General features: G+C 52.5%; 6 protein-coding genes across 6 annotated transcripts; 3 read left to right on the top strand and 3 right to left on the bottom strand.

Moving 5' to 3' along the window:
- Positions 1 to 199: 199 nt before the first annotated feature.
- Positions 200 to 337, bottom strand: CPAR01_07198 (uncharacterized protein; the record flags this gene model as incomplete). The annotated part of the gene is made up of 1 exon (XM_060491468.1): positions 200 to 337. The coding sequence occupies one exon, from the start codon at positions 335 to 337 to the stop codon at positions 200 to 202; it is 138 nt and encodes a 45-aa protein (XP_060350342.1).
- Positions 338 to 1,613: 1,276 nt separating this feature from the next.
- CPAR01_07197 (uncharacterized protein) lies at positions 1,614 to 1,754 on the top strand (the record flags this gene model as incomplete). The annotated part of the gene is made up of 1 exon (XM_060491467.1): positions 1,614 to 1,754. A coding segment is annotated over one exon (141 nt), but the record flags the coding sequence as incomplete, so codon positions are not given.
- A 1,356-nt stretch (positions 1,755 to 3,110) lies between these two features.
- CPAR01_07196 (Sec7 domain-containing protein) lies at positions 3,111 to 8,010 on the top strand (the record flags this gene model as incomplete). Its single annotated transcript, XM_060491466.1, has 2 exons — positions 3,111 to 5,961; positions 6,017 to 8,010. The coding sequence occupies 2 exons, from the start codon at positions 3,111 to 3,113 to the stop codon at positions 8,008 to 8,010; spliced, it is 4,845 nt and encodes a 1,614-aa protein (XP_060350340.1).
- Positions 8,011 to 9,289: 1,279 nt separating this feature from the next.
- On the top strand, positions 9,290 to 9,959 carry CPAR01_07195 (uncharacterized protein; the record flags this gene model as incomplete). The annotated part of the gene is made up of 3 exons (XM_060491465.1): positions 9,290 to 9,448; positions 9,536 to 9,676; positions 9,819 to 9,959. The coding sequence occupies 3 exons, from the start codon at positions 9,290 to 9,292 to the stop codon at positions 9,957 to 9,959; spliced, it is 441 nt and encodes a 146-aa protein (XP_060350339.1).
- A 351-nt stretch (positions 9,960 to 10,310) lies between these two features.
- On the bottom strand, positions 10,311 to 10,876 carry CPAR01_07194 (UMTA methyltransferase; the record flags this gene model as incomplete). The annotated part of the gene is made up of 2 exons (XM_060491464.1): positions 10,311 to 10,356; positions 10,413 to 10,876. The coding sequence occupies 2 exons, from the start codon at positions 10,874 to 10,876 to the stop codon at positions 10,311 to 10,313; spliced, it is 510 nt and encodes a 169-aa protein (XP_060350338.1).
- Positions 10,877 to 13,905: 3,029 nt separating this feature from the next.
- On the bottom strand, positions 13,906 to 15,081 carry CPAR01_07193 (uncharacterized protein; the record flags this gene model as incomplete). Its single annotated transcript, XM_060491463.1, has 1 exon — positions 13,906 to 15,081. The coding sequence occupies one exon, from the start codon at positions 15,079 to 15,081 to the stop codon at positions 13,906 to 13,908; it is 1,176 nt and encodes a 391-aa protein (XP_060350337.1).
- Between the last annotated feature and the right edge of the window lie 2,429 nt (positions 15,082 to 17,510).

Genomic DNA, 17,510 nt, shown 5'->3' with positions numbered 1-17,510 from the left:
AGCGGACCTGGACTCTTTACCCATTCGGGCCAGTTTGGCTGTGTGCTTTCCTCATGTTCCCCAGCAGCAGCCAAGGGCAACGGCGAGAAATGACATGGAAGGTGCGTCCTGACGATTCCTGACCACATGTCGCAAGGCCCGTGACATTTGTCGACTTTTTCTGTGGATTTTCTAGGTACCGTGTCTTGCAAGGAAGCTCTCATGCGTTGGCTCTTTCCCCGTTTCTTACAGTTGGGGATACGTACTTGTAATGTGGTGGATGAGGCAAGTGTAGCTCGAAATTTAGGATAGTGGAGGAAAGAAGGCACTGGTGGACGTGGCAGGTGCGGAGGACCATGGGATGGATGGATGCCCTCAAAAATATATGGAAGGAAAGTTCCTTCGTCTGGTGTTTTGGTGTTTCTTCCGGTATTTCTGCATCAGTTGGATGTTTCTTCAACCTGCTTCGTCAACCATACGGGGCATCGACCACCTTGCCTAGGTAGTAAGCAATACTTGCCCGTACGTACTCCGTACATCGACTAATAAGGCAAAGTCAGACGGATATATGGTCGTCGTTGTCGTCGTCGTCGCCCTTATTCAGCATCGGATATGATGATGTGGAATATTGGCGTCCGTGCTCCCTATTGCTCTTTCCCTTGCATATTGATATTATTGTTGTTATCGTCTCGTCTGGTGTTTCTCTTGCCTGGGCCCGACTTTTTTGACAGGGACAGGGACGCTCCGCAAAACCGACCGAGAAGAGACGCCAATATGAACGTCCATGGACCGGCGCATTCAAAGTCCCGTATCACTTGCATCCTCTCTCACAGAAACTCCGTACTCCCGTACTCTGCATCCGTCCGGAGTAGGGAGTTGGGAGTACATACCAAGGCACCTTGGTTCATGTCGTGTCGCATGCGCTGTGTAATTAGAATGTCCCGCCAACATGCAGGTCCACACAGAGATACACAAGAGAGAGTTAATACATGCAGCACCATCAGCAGCAATACGGACGCTACGTCTAATTACCTGATAGAATATGGACCCTTTACGGATACCATAATCCGAGATTCTGCAGACCTTCAACGTTGATACCAGCCCAAAAAGACCAAGGTCTCAAGTTCCATCCATGTCCCGTCGGAAGGACCACAGTAATACTTGCCTGAGATATTGTCCGCTGTTCATTTTCTAGCTTTATTGACTAGGTTCCTATTCGTAGCAGTCCCGGATCTCATCCCCATCTGTGTTCTGTGACTGTCAAGTATGGATATCCCAGCCCCTGCCCGGTCTTTCTCCTAGTGTACGGATAGGCTGCCCATCAACGAGATTCCTTGTCATGCCTTGCTTGACCCTAATTACGCCGTACCTTCGTGGTGGTACCTTAATTACCTCGCCTCGGAGCTGGTGTTTGCAGGTACCTATCTGTACCTTGCTACGTATCCTAGGTAGTGAATTGCTTGTGGCCATTCCTCCTCTTCCCTTCTGCTTCTTTTCCTTCTTTGCACTTTTCCCACGTGTGTTTCGTGGCTTGTTGTTCATCAACAATACCTTATTACCAAGCCAACAAATCAGACCTCCCAGATACCTTGCAAGACTTTCTCCCGTACCTTAGCTAAGTAAGCCAAAAGTCAACAAACCCATCCATCCATCCATCCATCATCCATTTACCTGTCTCGCCGCCTCCCTTCTCTAACTGCTTGTGCTTCAAGCAACCAAGCACCCGACCACCCACCCCCCTAGTGCCCTGGCACCGCAAAACATCCGAACTGTGACGAATGCACACCTGCATCTACCGTCCCTTACCGCACCCCATCCAACCTTGCCATACGCATACTCCGTACGGATACACCACGCTTCGCATACCACTTCCACTTGGACTTGGTACACTCCAGTCTCCGCATACAGAATACTTCCAGCTATATCCATGTCTACCACGCAGTCCATATTCTGACGATCCAATTCGAACTACTAATACTTCTTAACCCTGCGCTCGCCCACTGCCAACACAACCTCGACCTGTGTTGCGCGCATCTGCGGATACCTCCCAAGCTAGCAGTCGCACCGTCGCCGTTTTCTCGTCGCTAGCACAAGACATAAGTGAACCACTTCATACACCACACCCTCACCCTCACCCTCGTCCACGTCCACGTCCTCGCTCTCGTCCTCCACCCCTCGCCTGTCGACGGCCGATCACCACCATCCATCCGGGGCCTAGCAAGTCCTAGGTCAGGGGAAGATTGAGGGTAGCATCCATCGCCTCTTTCGGAGCATCGTACCAACTTTCAAGGCCCGTCACTCTACCCCCCCAACATTCGCCTACTGAATACCCGGTCTCAATACTACCACTACTAGTACGAATACACGCTACCAACGACGGATACCAATACATAATCAAACCTTCCCGCGCACATTTTCCCGTTCCTCGTGGCACTCTTGGCCCTTGAATGCCCACCCGCCCATGCCAAACGGGGGAAAACGGCGAAAGCACCACCAGAGAAAAAAGCAACCTGAACAGCTGCCCACTTCAGAAAAGAAACATTGCTGCAACGTCGTCCGCTAACACCTGACACCACCCCCCAAAAGACCCAAAGAAAGGGTCCAAAACGGGACTCGCTCGAGTCTTCATTTCGGCCACTCATTACTCGGTTGGGACTCGTTCACCCCGGGAGACAAAGCCGACCCGCGACACCGAAGTTCGAACCCGGCCTTGTGGACATTGCGACGCCTGAGAAGCCCACTTTGACCGTCAGTCTGCCTGTTCAAGCCTGCCCGCCGCCTGCTGTTCAAACTTCAAGGACCTCCCTCCAGGCTCTGAATCCTGTGAGCCCGCCAGCAGACATCGACTGATTCTTACGGCGCCGCCATCGCCGTCGGATTGGATCGCTTGACCTACTGGCGTCGCATTGGATCAACCGCGTTGCACAATATTGGGGCGCGTCCCGACTCTTGTCCAGCGGCCGCACCTTGGCATCTATTTGGCGCCGGCCTGCTTGCTGCTACTACTGGCGACTACTACGGCACCTTACTGCATATGCGCCTTGCGCTTGCGCTTGATCGGATTGGATCTGGAAATGACTTGAAAACCCTTTTCGACCCCCACGATACCCTTCCGTCCCCCCTCCTTCATCATGTACGCCGACACCCCGAGACGTTCCAGTCGTCGCCGTCCCGACCTCAACATCAACACCTCTCCTCCGCCCGCCGCCTACTCGAACAGGCCCGCCGCCGTTGTCGCGTCAAGAGGAGAACCTACAACTGCGCCGCCAGTCCCTCAAACACCACCACCGAGTAACAGGAACAGGCCACCGCCGCCTACTTCGTCCTCATCCGTCGCCAAGGGCAAATCCAACAGTTCTCGGGCACTACGAGGCCCTGCTCTCTCTCGCCATGCCGACGACTCTTTCTTGGTAGACACTCCCGATTCGCCCGACAGCTTCGACATGTCCTCGAATAAAGAAAACGATAATCCCGACCAATCACGCCCCCGCGACTCCCACGATCTCTCATTGTCCCCGCGAAACGTTACACGCGACTCCCTCATGGCGAATATGCTCATGTCTCTCGACCAATTCTCCATGGGTGGCCCAGTCGGTGGCCCCTTTGGCAGTAGCCCGCCAAACATGCATGACGAGCCTTCTCAGCAGTACCAATACGATACCGACGGTGACGGTTTCTCTACATCAGTGCGAGGTGGCCGCCCTGGACACACATACTCCTATAGCTCCGACTTTGACGCCGACGATGCGAGCAGGATATCCTCACGGGGTAGGAGGAGCAACAGTAGTTCCAACTTCCAACCTGGTCTGCACCGCATCAGCAGTATGCGGGAACCGCTGCGAAGCACTGCCAACTCCCAACGCCACATGCACTCTCGAGGTGGGAAGGGAAGCACAAAGAGTAGCAGCTCCAACAGCATTGATGCCGGCTATGCTCAAGTTCTCAGTAGCACCAGGTGGGCTTCCGGCTTCGGTGGCAGATCCTCGAGCTTCGACTATGGTCACCGCCCACCAGCCCTGCAGGCCACACAACATCAAGCTCAAGCGAACGGAGCTCCATGGCACATTGAATTCTCCAACACCTTTTTCACCGACGACTACGATGCCGCGCCGACGCCTACGGTGCCTGGCGGGCCCCGACGCATGATGCCGCCCGTGACCCCCCCTGCCGCGACCATTCCACAACCGCCCATGGCTGCATCCACGTCCGCAGCCGCACATGCACCATCGACTGTGGCTGTGGAGCCAGCCGAACCACCGCCCATTGTCCTCGAACGCAAACGGTCGAGTCGGTCCGCTAAAAGCACGTCGACATCCCGCCGAGCAGACAGCAACAACAACAAGTCCAGCACTCCACGAGAAGAAGTGCCCCCAATGCCTTCATCTGTCCCGGTATCTTCAGCTGCGCCAATATCGTCGCCAGCAACCGCACCCGTCACGGCATTCGAGTCTGAGTCGGCACCCGCGCCACACGTGGGCTACGGCAAGACAAAAGAGCCCGTGCACGCAGCTACAATTCCGACACAAGCACCGTCGCAGCAAACAAAAGAAAAACCGGGGTTTTTCAGGCGAGTCTTCGGCTCGTCTAGAAGCAATGCCTCCAATAACCCGCCCGAGACGCAAAATTCCACAGGCATAACGTCGTCAACATCTGTGGATTCTGTTGATCAAAGGTCCGGGAACCGATCTCTACACGTTGCCAACCAGATGAAGCCATCCGCCCCCGCCCCGCCCTCGAGGGATACATCTTCGTCCCATTCTCATCATCACGTGCTGCAAAAGAAACCGAGCTCCTTCTTTCGTCGCAGAAAGAAGTCTGTGTCCGCCGATGAGGTCCCTCCTGTGCCAGTTGCTGCCACTCTCGAACCGCCAATGCCCCCTCTGGTGGCCCCGATCCAGTTGCCCATCACCAAAGACAAGCTTTCTGCGAAACCAGAGCCCAGCCCAATCAGCAGTCTGCGCAGGGTTATGAACCCGTACCTTAAAGGCAGCCCGGTGACGCCAAATACGCCCTTGACACCCCAATCTGCTCCCGTGCAACCTGCCTACTCCGAAATGACCTCCGATCCCGCTCCAGCTTCAAACGGTGAGAGGGCCGAAGAACAACCACGATCCTTCTCCCCCGAGTACGACCCGAGTCCCAATGCACGGATAAGAGAAGTCCGCTCAGGATCTCGTGATGATGACGATGATTATCATCCAGAGCATGAGCGCCGGACCGATACGCCCACAAGACCGCCCCCGGAACCTCCCATATCGTCCGAAAAGCGAAACAACTCCTTCCTCGATATCGATGGCAGTGACAATGAGGCAGACAGTGAGTCGAAGCGAGGCAAGACAAAGAAGGATAGGAGCCACAAGTCTGGCAAGACAAGCAAAGAACCCTCCCCGTCCCGGAAGGGGACTTCAGACCGAAAGGATGATACCATTAGAGGCAGGAAGAACAACAGACTCGCGGTCGCTCCAGCAGACTCGGATGATGAAGGCAATAAATCAACACTAATCTTGCCAATGGAGGGTACTAGGTCTGCCAGCCGAGCTTCAGGGTCCACTACCACCGAGTACAAGTCTGCCATGAGCGGCACCCCTAGTGTCCGAGTCGAAACCACAGAGAATAGCCCCAAGGTCCTTGGCACATTTGAGGCTATGAGCACCAAGCCTCTGGATGAGCCCGACTTCATCGTTGGAGACCCAACAGAAGACGACCGCAAAAAGGCCCAAAAGATCTATGATGGTAACGAGGACTTCATCCAGAAGGAGAAGGCCGCTGCATGGATGGGTGAAGAAGGCCCCGTCCGGCAGAGGACTTTGCAAGCGTACATGGATCTGTATGACTTTGCCGACAAGAGCATTCTCCAGAGTCTCCGCTTGATCTGCGAACGCCTTGTCTTTAGAGCAGAGACACAGCAGGTTGATCGTATCTTGGTTGCCTTTTCCAAGCGTTGGTGTGATTGCAACACCAACCACGGATTCAAGGCATCCGGTATGTTGCTACTGTTGCCTCCAAATCATCAAGAACATAAACTAACAATATCCAGACGTCATTCACACAATCTGCTACTCAATCATGCTGCTCAACACTGATTTGCACCTGGCTGACATCGAGCACAAGATGACGCGGAGTCAGTTCGTCAAGAATACCATGACTACAATCACTCAGGCGGTGATTGAGGCGGCCCCTGATGCGTTTGAGCGGCCGACCATCTTACCGGGTAAATCCAATAGCGCTCTTGGAGGCGACGATTCCAGACCGTCGATCGAAGAGCGGTTCGTTTCGCGCCGACTGTCGTTTCGACCGCCGCCGAGAAACGAGGGAGACGGGTCCGGAGACCACTGCCACGACGAATGCGGGCCCTTGGTCAAGTCACCGTTCGACGGTTCGATGCGAGCCTGGGAAAGCCAGGTCGAAGTTGTCCTCAAAGACATTTACGCCTCGATCCGCGACGAACGATTGCCTCTCTTCGGTGCCGATCCGTCCAAGAATCTGGCGCCCAACACCCAGAGCGGTCTCTCTGTTATTGGTATGCTGAAGCGAACGCCTAGCGTTCTGAGTAAGGCCCCGTCTGAGAGTCAGGCATCTATGCGTGGGCGCATAGCTGAAAATGGCCGTGCCAATTCTTCCAGATGGAATTCGAAGAGCAGGTCACGACCTCGTATGGGCAATCCGGGCTTCTCTTCGTCGCGAACGAGCTTCGAGGACGGAAATTCCATTTGGAGCCCTACAATATCATCGGCAACGTGGAGTAAGCTCTCGCTGGGCCGAACGCAAACATCGATGTCTGTGGATTCGCTCAGCTCGTCATTCCGTGGAGGCGACTATCAACAGTCCATCGGATTTGCCAACGCCCTTAGCCAGGCCGTCATCCGTGACGATGAATCCTGTCTCGGGAAGGAGCCGTCCATCATGAGTGACGAACTCAAACCCGCGCAACTCCTCGACGACGAATCGCTCGAGCTCGCCGGTCCTCCGTGGGTAAAGGAAGGCATGGTCATCCATAAGCACCATCTTGACGGCATTGAGAAGAAGGCCAAGGACCGTCACTGGAACGAGGTTTTTGCCGTCATTCAAAGAGGCCAAATGAGTATCTTTTCCTTCGGCACTAACAAGACGGGACGCAAGGGCCGCGGTCGCAATGCAACCAAGGGTCCGGCTATTGTGGGAGGCGGCAACTGGCAGGAAAATGCCACTAACCTAGGCACCTTCAGCCTCCGACAGACTCTAGCATCTACTCTGCCACCGCCTGGTTACTCGAGAGCTCGCCCTCACGTTTGGGCCCTCAGCTTGCCCACGGGCGCTGTTCACCTATTCCAAGTCGGAACCCCCGAGATTAGCAAAGAATTCGTCACTACAGCCAACTACTGGAGCGCGCGCTTAAGCACACACCCTCTAGTCGGCGGTATCAGTAATATCGAGTATGGCTGGAGCGACGCCATCATTAACAACGCACTGGTAACGGCTATCAATGAACAGACCGTGGGACCGGCAACTGGGCGCCAGCGCTCTAACTCAAGGCCCGGAAGCAGCGCCGCCGGAAACCCTCGACCTAGTATGTCGAGCTTCCGCTCAGCTGCTTCACTCGACCACGGCTCCGGAGGCCCTTATAGCTCAGCCAGCCGCGGCAACAAGTTGCCTGGTGACAGGATCCACGTCGCCGAGTGGGCGCCACCAACACAGAGCATGCGGCCCAGTAACCTACCAGAAGAGGAGCAGCTCGAAAGTCTCCTTGCCTACGTCAAGGGCATCGAAGATGACCTTCAGACGCACAATCAGCTTCGTAGCCCGATGTTGCTCGCCTTCACACCCCGCGGCAACAACGCCGTTCGCGCCATGGCCAACTGGGAGCGCAAGAGTGCCTATCTCCTACGGGAGATTGTCAAGTTCAGGACATATGTCGACTGCTTGCAACAGGCTGAAACGCGCAAGACTGAAATTTACGGAGAGAGAGATTTGGCTCGCAGAGCCGCGAGGGGAGAGTTGGATGAGGGAGAGATTGAATTCGACGTCGAACGAGACATGCCAATCAGGACTTAGATGGACTTGGTGCATACACTATGCTACGGAGAACGAAGACGGGGGTGTTTGGCAGGGAAAACATGAGCAGTTCACGCGCGCGCAGAGAGCCGAGCCCACGACGATATGACCACATTGGACTCTAGGAGTTTGAGTTTGGGTGGGCGTCTTTTGGGTGTTGGTTTTGGCACACAACATCTTTTGTTTTGTCTTTTCTTTTTCACTTCTTTTTATTTGTACAAACATAGTTTGATACCCAGACTTTTGTCAACGAGCCCGCTCCCATGAGGTTGTCTACCGTTCGACGGTAGGGAGCCGCGGGGAAGGGGCTTTTTTTTCCCTCTCTTACTTCACAGTGGCTTCGGGTGTTTCTCTCATTCCGTCTGGTGGGAGATGTGCCTTGCCTTTATAATAGATAGGGAGGGGTTTCATCATGACACGAGGTCCGGCGGTCTCGCTGAGCGAGGGAGTTTGCAAACACAACACGGCACAAATCGGCCTTGCTCGCATTGGGAGGAATTGGCTCGTCTCTGATTAATGAGGTGTAAATAGTAATACGGAGCAGAAGGATAAGAAAAAAATATAACGGGGAAACAACTTTGGTTTTGAAAATGGTTTTCTTCGCCTCGGTCTAATGTATGTGTCTGTGAATTGGGGAGCCAGGAATTTCTACTTGAAGAGACCGCCATTGCGTAGGGTTTGAACGGCTCCTCACTTAATCTCCTGTTGCCTATGTAAACAAATTTAAAGTGCCTATGGAGTGATATCATCTCACTATCTACTTGTCTCATTAGCTACACAATGATCATTGAATCGACGTTCACCTCCTGGAGTTCATCCTATGTCAAATGAGTTACGTCCAATTGGTTGACACGTTCCCACCATCAGCATATTCCGCTATCCCCGCTGGGGGCGTGCGTGGGGCTCCCGGGAATGAACGAACTGCTTGCTATTCTTTCACGTCATCCATCCACTCGGCATTCGGTATTTTCTACCCCACCATTTTGTCAACCTCCAACTCACAGCTCTCCGATCTTCAACTACCTTACCTACACTAGGTTTCTTGTATCCGAATTGCCAACCCGATTTATTATCTGAGAGACTCCCCGCGGTTTCGAGGATAATCTAACCAAAGTCCATCTTAGATTTTCTCAAGGGTAAGCTGAGTCTCTGTTCAAGCTAATAGGCCCCCCCGCAGCGAAGACTTGCGGTCCTTTCACATGTCAACACACAGCGAAACTGATAAACTTCCTCTCCAGGCAACACACACATATTCCTCAGGACTCGGAACTTCAAAATCATGGATTCTTCACAGAGCGCCAACTCCCTACCGCCCGAAGCAATCGCCCTCGCGGGACGAATGTACGACGCCGCGCGGAAAGGGGATCTCGCCATCTTCCAGCAGGCGTTGCCGGCTGGGTTGCCGGCGAATATGACGAATGAGAAGGGGGATACGTTGGTATGTACTTTATACTTTCACGGTGCTATGAAGACCCTTTTGATCAATCAAACTCGCTAACAGCATTATTCTTTTTTGGATATCTAGCTCATGCTAGCCGCGTATCACGGACACGCGGACCTGGTGAAGTTGCTCATCCAGCACGGGGCCGATGCGAATCGGCTGAATGATCGGGGGCAGAGTCCCCTTGCTGGGGCGGTGTTTAAGCAGGAAGACAAAGTTATCGAGGTTCGTTCCAGTTTCTGTTGTGTTGTTATTTCCTGCCTTTACCGATTGAACTTGTTGGCCTCCCATCCCGTGCCTGGTTTCCATGGTCAATGCCATTTTCACTTTCCGGACAGAATTCTCCATCTAATATCGTCGATTTTAGGTTCTTCTCGAAGGAGGCGCGGATCCCGACTTTGGTGCTCCGAGCGCGCTGCAGTGTGTTGCTATGTTCAAGCAGGAGGAGAAGTGGCAGGCCAAGTTTGAGGCGGCCCCTGGAAGAGGGAAAGCTGTTGCGCAGGACTAGGAATGTAACTAGCTGATAGCATGATTCAATAATGATACCACACTCCGATTCACAGCACAAAAGTATACTGGGCTCTGGAAATCGCTTGCATCGTAAGTTTGAATATGATCTTGAGCTAACTATCCAGCGTCATGCACAGATTTTGCCGGCATTTTTATCTATCAAAACTCAAGCGAGGTTATTCCTACGTCCGCGGACGATCAGTTCTCGGTTTCTTAAATCAACAAGCATGCAGGGATATCACTGCCTCTAATACTGTGAAAATACATTGGAGCTTAGTCTCTTCAGGAAAGTGGCTGCAGCATTCTTCTCACATGCACCTCACTTAACTGGTGGCGATGCAGCAAAGTACTACAGTTGTTGTCCCTCCAAAGGCTTCTGCCCGTACACAACATGACTAGGCGTGATCAGCATTCGCGTAGACAATTATGAGAGGCATGGCGCGAAACGTACTGATCAAACATGGCATGGAACAGCCCCCGCTTCAACTCCTCTCTCACACCCTCCAACATGCCCAAAACATCCTCCTCCGTCCTCCCCAGCACCCCGCAAAACAGTCGTAGCGTGAAACCTTCCAGACCATCCAGAAGCTGGCACAAGTTGTGCATACCCACGTCTTTGAAGTGAGGGTCCTTCGGCCACGGCCCAATCGGCGCCTTGAACCTCTTGTGCACCACGTTCTGGAACCCGGCATCGTTGACCCAGCCCTCGAGTTGCGGACCGGGACGGGCGGTGCGGCCGATGGATTCGCAGGCTTGAACGAAGTCCTGGTTCCAGGTGTGCGTGGTGTATTGTGCGGTGTAGGTTCCGTCGTCGGAGTAGTAGAGGCCGTCCATGTCTTGAAATTCGACCCAGCCGCCGGGGTTCAGATGTCTGGACGGTATGGGGGTGTGAGTGAGGTGATGATGTTGTGGCATTGTGAACTTGGGGTACGGACGTACTCATAGATATTTTGCACTAGTTTAGGCCAGTCTTGGATGGAGACTAGCATATATCGTACAAAGATGTAGTCGAACATTCTGTTGCCCACCCATCGGCTTTCCACATCGTCGATTTCAAATTTGACGTTATGAGGTACCATGAGAATTGTCAATTCGTCTGAGTTTTGTAATTGCCGACGGAAGGCTTACCATGGTGGTTGAACAGCGCTCAAATCAACACCTATGATCTGCTATGCGTCAGATACGAATTCAAGTCATTTGCTGCACCTTGAGTGAGAAGTTATCTAATTGCATATTACCTCAGTGTTTGGGAATCTGTCACCCATTTCCACAGACCCTAAGCGAATCACAGACTCAGCTGTCTGCTGGGCATGCCCAGCTTCTAGAAAAGGGAAGGCTTACAGATCCCTGTCCCTGTACCGATATCTAGTATTCTGTGCAAATTCTCTTTGACCAAAGGTGCCAAGTAAAGTTTGTAACCGATCGACTTGAACATGAGGCCATGAGCCATATCCATACGATCAAGTTCGGGCTGCGGAATCATTAGCAAGTTTGCATGCTCGGATCTGCAAAAGGTTCTGCCGAGTGACTGACATCATCATTTGGGAAGGCGTATACTTCATTCATGTATGTTAGCATTCATATAAAAGATGTGTGTGTGTGTGAACGGGATGAGGAACGGCATACCACCCGCCCTGTAGGCATGATATCGTCGCCCGTATTCTAGAGGGTAGTTGACGATGGACGAAGTCATTGACCTTGTGTATGTTGACCTATTGAATCAGCTTGGGATCCCGAGGCTACAGATCGGGAGGCTGAACATTTGCTCGTCCATTGAGGAAACACCACTGTCCGTCTGCATCGTGCTGTCAGCGACATGGTCCTCAAATTGCAGCAGTAGATATGAATGTCTCATAGACGAACCGCATATCCATCATCAGATGGGAGATCCGAGGCCTGGCCTGGACTGGGCCAATCAATATCCATATCCGACATTTTCTCTAGAACATTTCATGAATCAAATCGAGTTGCTCAAGCTTCCCACGCAGAGCTGCGGCGTGAAATGGCGCAGTGCGGAAAGAATACAAAGGAACCAACCGACAGGTCCGGCCACAGGGGGAGAAACGCCGCTTTTTGAGGCCTTTAGAAGCGCCCATGTTGCCATAAAACTAATGTTACAGGGATTCGAGATTCAATTGCCGCAATTGATTGGTGAAGTCGAGTGATCACAACCCGCTTGTTGGTGCAGGCACGGCGCAGGATGCAGAACACATTTCCAGATCGGGGACCATGTCACGCACAAGTCCGCAACCCCGATCGGCTTTACTGATTAAAGAATACTTTGGTGTGTGTTGAGGAGTTGGCGGTTCACAGTCGACCCCATATCTGATCTGCTTTCCTACCCCTCTTTGCCAAGATCTTGCGACGATGCGGCTAGCGAGCTGAGTTGAAATTGTCTTCAGAGAGCTTCGCAACAGGCTTTTGATAAGTAGTCCGTGATCATGGGATTTTAGAAATTATACGATGAGATACTCAGATTTTCTCATAGACTGCTATGATTTCAACAACTGCTGGCCGGGAAGGCTCTTGTCAGGAGAGATTCAGTACGAGATACATGTTCAAAAATTGTCCCACGAAGTAGAGACGTGCGAGAAAAAGCCCACCATCTATGATTTATCGGCACATAAAACACAAAGAACGTTTAATTAAATTGCGTCAGTTGCGCCATGAATTAAATTACACAAACACATCAACAGCACTCGCGGGAGGGTGACGAGTTTCAACTAAGATGATGGTTTCCAGCGAGACTCGGTCATGAACTCTGGGTAAAGTACCTTGGTGAAGAGGCCAGCTGTACAAATTGGCACTTTTATCTCTCCCGAGAACTCTCGCTTGAATTCGGAAAGTCTTCGCGGGATGTAGACTACTGTCATTCGAACCTCTTTCAATGCGATGCTAAAGTTCGACATCTTGACATAGTATTATATCGCACTTTGATGCCACATTGTGACTCTATCCTTTCCTCTTTTTCTCAACTTCACTTTCCCGAAGCTGTCAACATAATCCAATACGAATTTCGGAAGGTTCGTAATCTTAGATAATATCTGTTCGCAGCCTCAAAACTGAAGATATCTTACGAGAACATCGCAAATAAACCTAGTTTTACCCTAAATGATCCTGTTTTGCCCTTCAAGGTACATTGACAAAGGACAAAAACAACGTACATCGTGAATGTCCTCAAGGCGACATGTTTCCACAGCCGACAATGGACCGCGAGGAAGGAAGTATACAGCAGTAAACCTCTTGGCCTCGAAGCGCCACATTCCGCATACGAATCCACCACCAGCTGAAAGCGCAGCTGGCGACATAAAACTCGATGAAGGTTTGATCCTCGAAATATTTGCTGTAGTGACATCTAAGACTAACCAAGCCATCCTCGTAATCTCCCCATAACATGCACTGTGAGACTTGCCAGCTCTCCATCTAGTATCTCGCATGGCTCAAGAACCTCTGAGGTTAAGGTAGCCATTAACATAAGAAAGCGTTGCAAGCCGCGATGATCGCCGCGGGGCGCTGTAGCCTGCACTACACTTTTGAAAAAAATCCTAGCGAATAAGGAAAGCCACAAGCATCCGTAGTCTTGCGGTGAAAAGTCAAATGGGTAGATCCAGCAGCGTACGCGTGACGTTGGGCTTGGCTTTCCACGAATCAAACATCTTGGCAAGGTGGCTTAAAAGGTTGTTTTTCCAACGTCACCCAGAACTTCACTGCCCTCTTCGAACGTCATCTTGTTTTATCACTCCTGAAAGAGTCACTAGGAATAGTGAGACATGCATTCAATTTGTTCCTACTCATGAATGTAATGTGGCACAGTTCTGTACAGATGCCCTGAAGACTCCTCAGTCGATACTCAAGTTAGGTTTCTATTTCGCTCAAATCGCCTGGAAATCAATATACAGTTCTTAGGTATCTCTCTAGCACCCACGAGGTCAGTGATTTAACCCTCACTCTAGCTTCCACGTCATCCCTGTATTATCAAACCATTCTTCAATGGCTGTTATGGCTTCTTTGTACTCAACCATGACCGTTTCCTTGGGCGCGAACGGCGGAGGTTTGTCCCAGGCGTGCTTCTCAGCCTCGACAACACGTGTGCTGACCCAGCGTCCGCGGGATCTTACTCTTTCCGCAAAGGCCTGTCCCTCCAATAGCAACATGTCATGCTCGCACATGCACAGGTGCACTGGTGGCAGGCGATCTATCATCTCATCTGTCATGAGACCAGGCGAGAGGCGCGGATCACCACGTTCGGACCTTGGTCTCGGGGGATATATGTACGACGCATCGAAAAGGTCAGTCATGCCTTTGGGAAGAGTCATTTCTGGCTTTCCACATGTCTTGCGCTTCTGGGGCCTAGTCATGGTCCAATCCAAGAGCGGGTAGAACAAGACTATGCCGGAGATGTCGGGAACAGGTAGTTTAAATTTGTATCCCCACCGATCAGGGTCCTGGAGAATGTTCCAACTGGCAAGGGCCAGTGTGCCTCCAGCCGAGAAACCCGACAACACGACCTTGTTTGTGTCGATGCGGAATTCTTCGGCACGTGCAACGATCTGAAGAATAGAGTCGGCGGAGTCCTCCACCGGTGTGGGGAAAGGGTACCCCGGGGCCAGGCGGTAGCTCACGGAGAAGACGACGGTATTGAGGGCCGTGGCTACGGCGCCAGCCCAGCGGGCATCATCAGTGCCCTGTCCGAGGATGAAGCCCCCGCCGTGGAAGTTGATTACCGCAGGGATCTTGCCGGTGGGTTTACTGGAGGAGTTGGTGGGAGGAAGATAAACATCGACCCTGATCTTCTCCTTGCCGGCCCACTCTGAGAGGGTAGAATCTAGCCAGATGACTCTATTCGCAGCCGGTGGGACGGGAGCGGACAGGTTCTGCAGGCCGAAGGCAAAAGCGGCCCCCGAGCGTAGGGCAACGGCATTGGCCGTCAAGCGCCATCGCGCGATATTCTCGAGTGGATTATCGTACTCATCGTCGGAAGCGCCGGCTATGCTACTGGCGACGCTATTGGCCTTGCTCGCGGCCTTACTCTCAGCTTTTCGTTCTTTCCTACTGGCTCTACTCTCCTTGGAGACGTTGGAGATGTTGGAAATGGTGCGAGTAAGCTTGCTCTGTAGCATCGGGAACGCGGACTGCGCGGAGCGCGTGTGGGAGTCAGGAGGATTAAGCTAGTGGGTATTGGTAAGGCTGGCAGGCAACAACGAGGGGCGATCGGACATTCAGACGGACAATGAATCAAATGTCTCAAAGGTTGCAAGCGGTGAGAGGGTCAGGTAAACAGTGGTGTACCGGGTGTGTCGGAACGGGTTCGATTGATAATAGGTCGAGGGGATGAGAAAGAGGGACGGAAGAGATGGGAGGATGGGAGAGAATGTGACAAATCAAGGGTGCGCAAGGAATCTTCGGGATGCGTCGTTGAGCAAAGGCTGTGGTCTGTAGAGGGCTAGAGGCTGCAAATGAACGGCAAAGGTGTTCCGCTGGCGGGAAGCTAAGGATCCCGGGCGGGTTGGAGGAAAAGCATCAGGTGTCGTTGACGTTGAGGGAGGGTTTTCTTGGCAGCGGTGCCTTGCCTTGCCTGGCTTGGCTTGGTGTGACTGATGTAATGTACGGATACGTAGTAAGGTATGTATGTACTGTGTAGATATGGCCGGTGTGGCTCAGGTAAAGATCGATAGGTAGCTGTGGCTGAGTTTGACGTCGTGGTGATGGAGCATGTTCGGTCGGACGGGGCGAATATCAAGGCAGTGTCTCTGTACGCGTGTTTAGGGGGTTTGGAAGACATGCAAATCTGAGACGAAAGCAAACAATCACAAAGCAATAACATCAGCCGAGGCGGCAGGCTTGGTGTGAAATTCCAAGGCAGGGAAGGAGGGCATCGAAATGGGATGTCATAATGAATATGACACCACCAAAAACGAGTAAATGGCAGCTGCGCTTGCGGCACAAGTGTGTGTGAGGTGAGGTCAAGGTGAGGTTGAATGAAGGACGGGAGGGACTGCCACGGTGGCTAGTGAGGCGGCGACTTCCACTAGGGAGGTGTGCCGAGGTACTTTGACGTCATTTTTGGGCCGTTTTTAGGCCATTTTGGTGCGGGTGTGGGGCCGTCGTTTCCGGGATGCCGGAGCCAACTCACCCTATTCTACACAGTATACTACACTTGAATCCCTATTACCTTTTGTCTTCCTGTCTTGTTTCCAGATGATGCTAGAAGCCTGACCAATGGGACCATCTTTTACGCAGCAGACAATGTTTCACATCCTGGCCCGGCACTGCTTCCATGAGTCGATATCGCCATGGTGACCCCGACAAGCAGCCAAGCACCCTTGTAGACGGGAAGGAGCGGACCTGCTTCTGGGACGATCCCCGGAGCAAACGGTCCACGAGTGACCATAATATCTACCTTAGGGTACGTGGGTACCTACTACCTTAAGGTGAGATATGGAAGGAGTGTGTCAGCCGCGCAGAATTTCGGAGCCGATGTCCGTGACTCTGCCGGCTTCTATGCCATTTGCAACCAAATACTCTTTCCTTTTCCCCAAGCTCCCTTCCTCGACATGCCTTTGATTCATTAGGTAAGGTATCCGGTACTCTGCACCTTCCATGCCTCAGAAGACAAACAATACGTACCGTAGGTATTCTGTGGCCCCACAGCCAATGACGTCCCGCTGACACCACAAGGCCGAAGCTTCCTCGAGGAAAGAGAGGAAACTTCGACGGGGATTGGAGCTCCAAAGAATGGAAAGAGACGGGACGATTCCACTCAGTCTCGACCCACGGCCGCTCTTGGGCCGCTCTTGTCCGATGCTATGCATTGCGATGAGATCGATGGCCTTGTATCCCCACCTTACCTGCATTTCCACTCGCACCTGTACTTGCAGCGTCAGGCGTCATGTTTTCGGCAAACTTTTCTTTCTCTCTCCTTCTGTTCGTAGACCCCCCTGCTCACCCGTAGTCTACTTTCTCCCTCGACCATCTATGGTCTCCAAGTGTAGGTCAGCATCAAAGGCAAGCACCTAAGGTACCTAGCGGTACTCGAGACCATGGCCTCTCATCGAGTACAGAGTACAGAGTGAAGCCTTTCTAGTCGTAGTATGTTCCCCCTGCTTGGCAGCCCAGATGCAATGTCACTTGATCTGCATCATCCACGCCCTGCCACGATGCCGTGTAAGCGTCTTGGGTCACCTATTACGCGGTCGGTCTGTACCCTACCTTACCTTATAGGAGCCAAGCCAAGTCGTAGGGCAGCTCCGCGCATCTCCCGAGGGCTCGGCCTCCCTGCTCATTGCCTCTGCCAAGTACCAGGTACACGTCGCCCAAAGTCTTTCAAGTACACACGAGAACCGACCTCGTGCCCATGCGGAGCTTGAACGCTCGACGGCCGCGATGAACCATGACGGAGTCCGACTGTTGTGTCATTATCTATCTTTTTTCTCTTCTTTTTGTTCGTTCGGTCCCGTAGGCTAGTCCCGGTCACGTTCACACCCTCGCAAACCTCCGCCCTTCCGCTTCCCGTCTGCATTGTCTTATACCTTACTTCCCGCGCTCTAGC

The sequence above is a fragment of the Colletotrichum paranaense genome (assembly GCF_030867605.1).
Source record: "Colletotrichum paranaense strain IMI 384185 chromosome Unknown Scaffold_5.1, whole genome shotgun sequence".
In the NCBI taxonomy this organism is placed as follows: Eukaryota; Fungi; Ascomycota; class Sordariomycetes; order Glomerellales; family Glomerellaceae; genus Colletotrichum; species Colletotrichum paranaense.
Note: the sequence above shows the minus strand (reverse complement) of the source record. Positions and strands in the feature narration are given on the sequence as shown.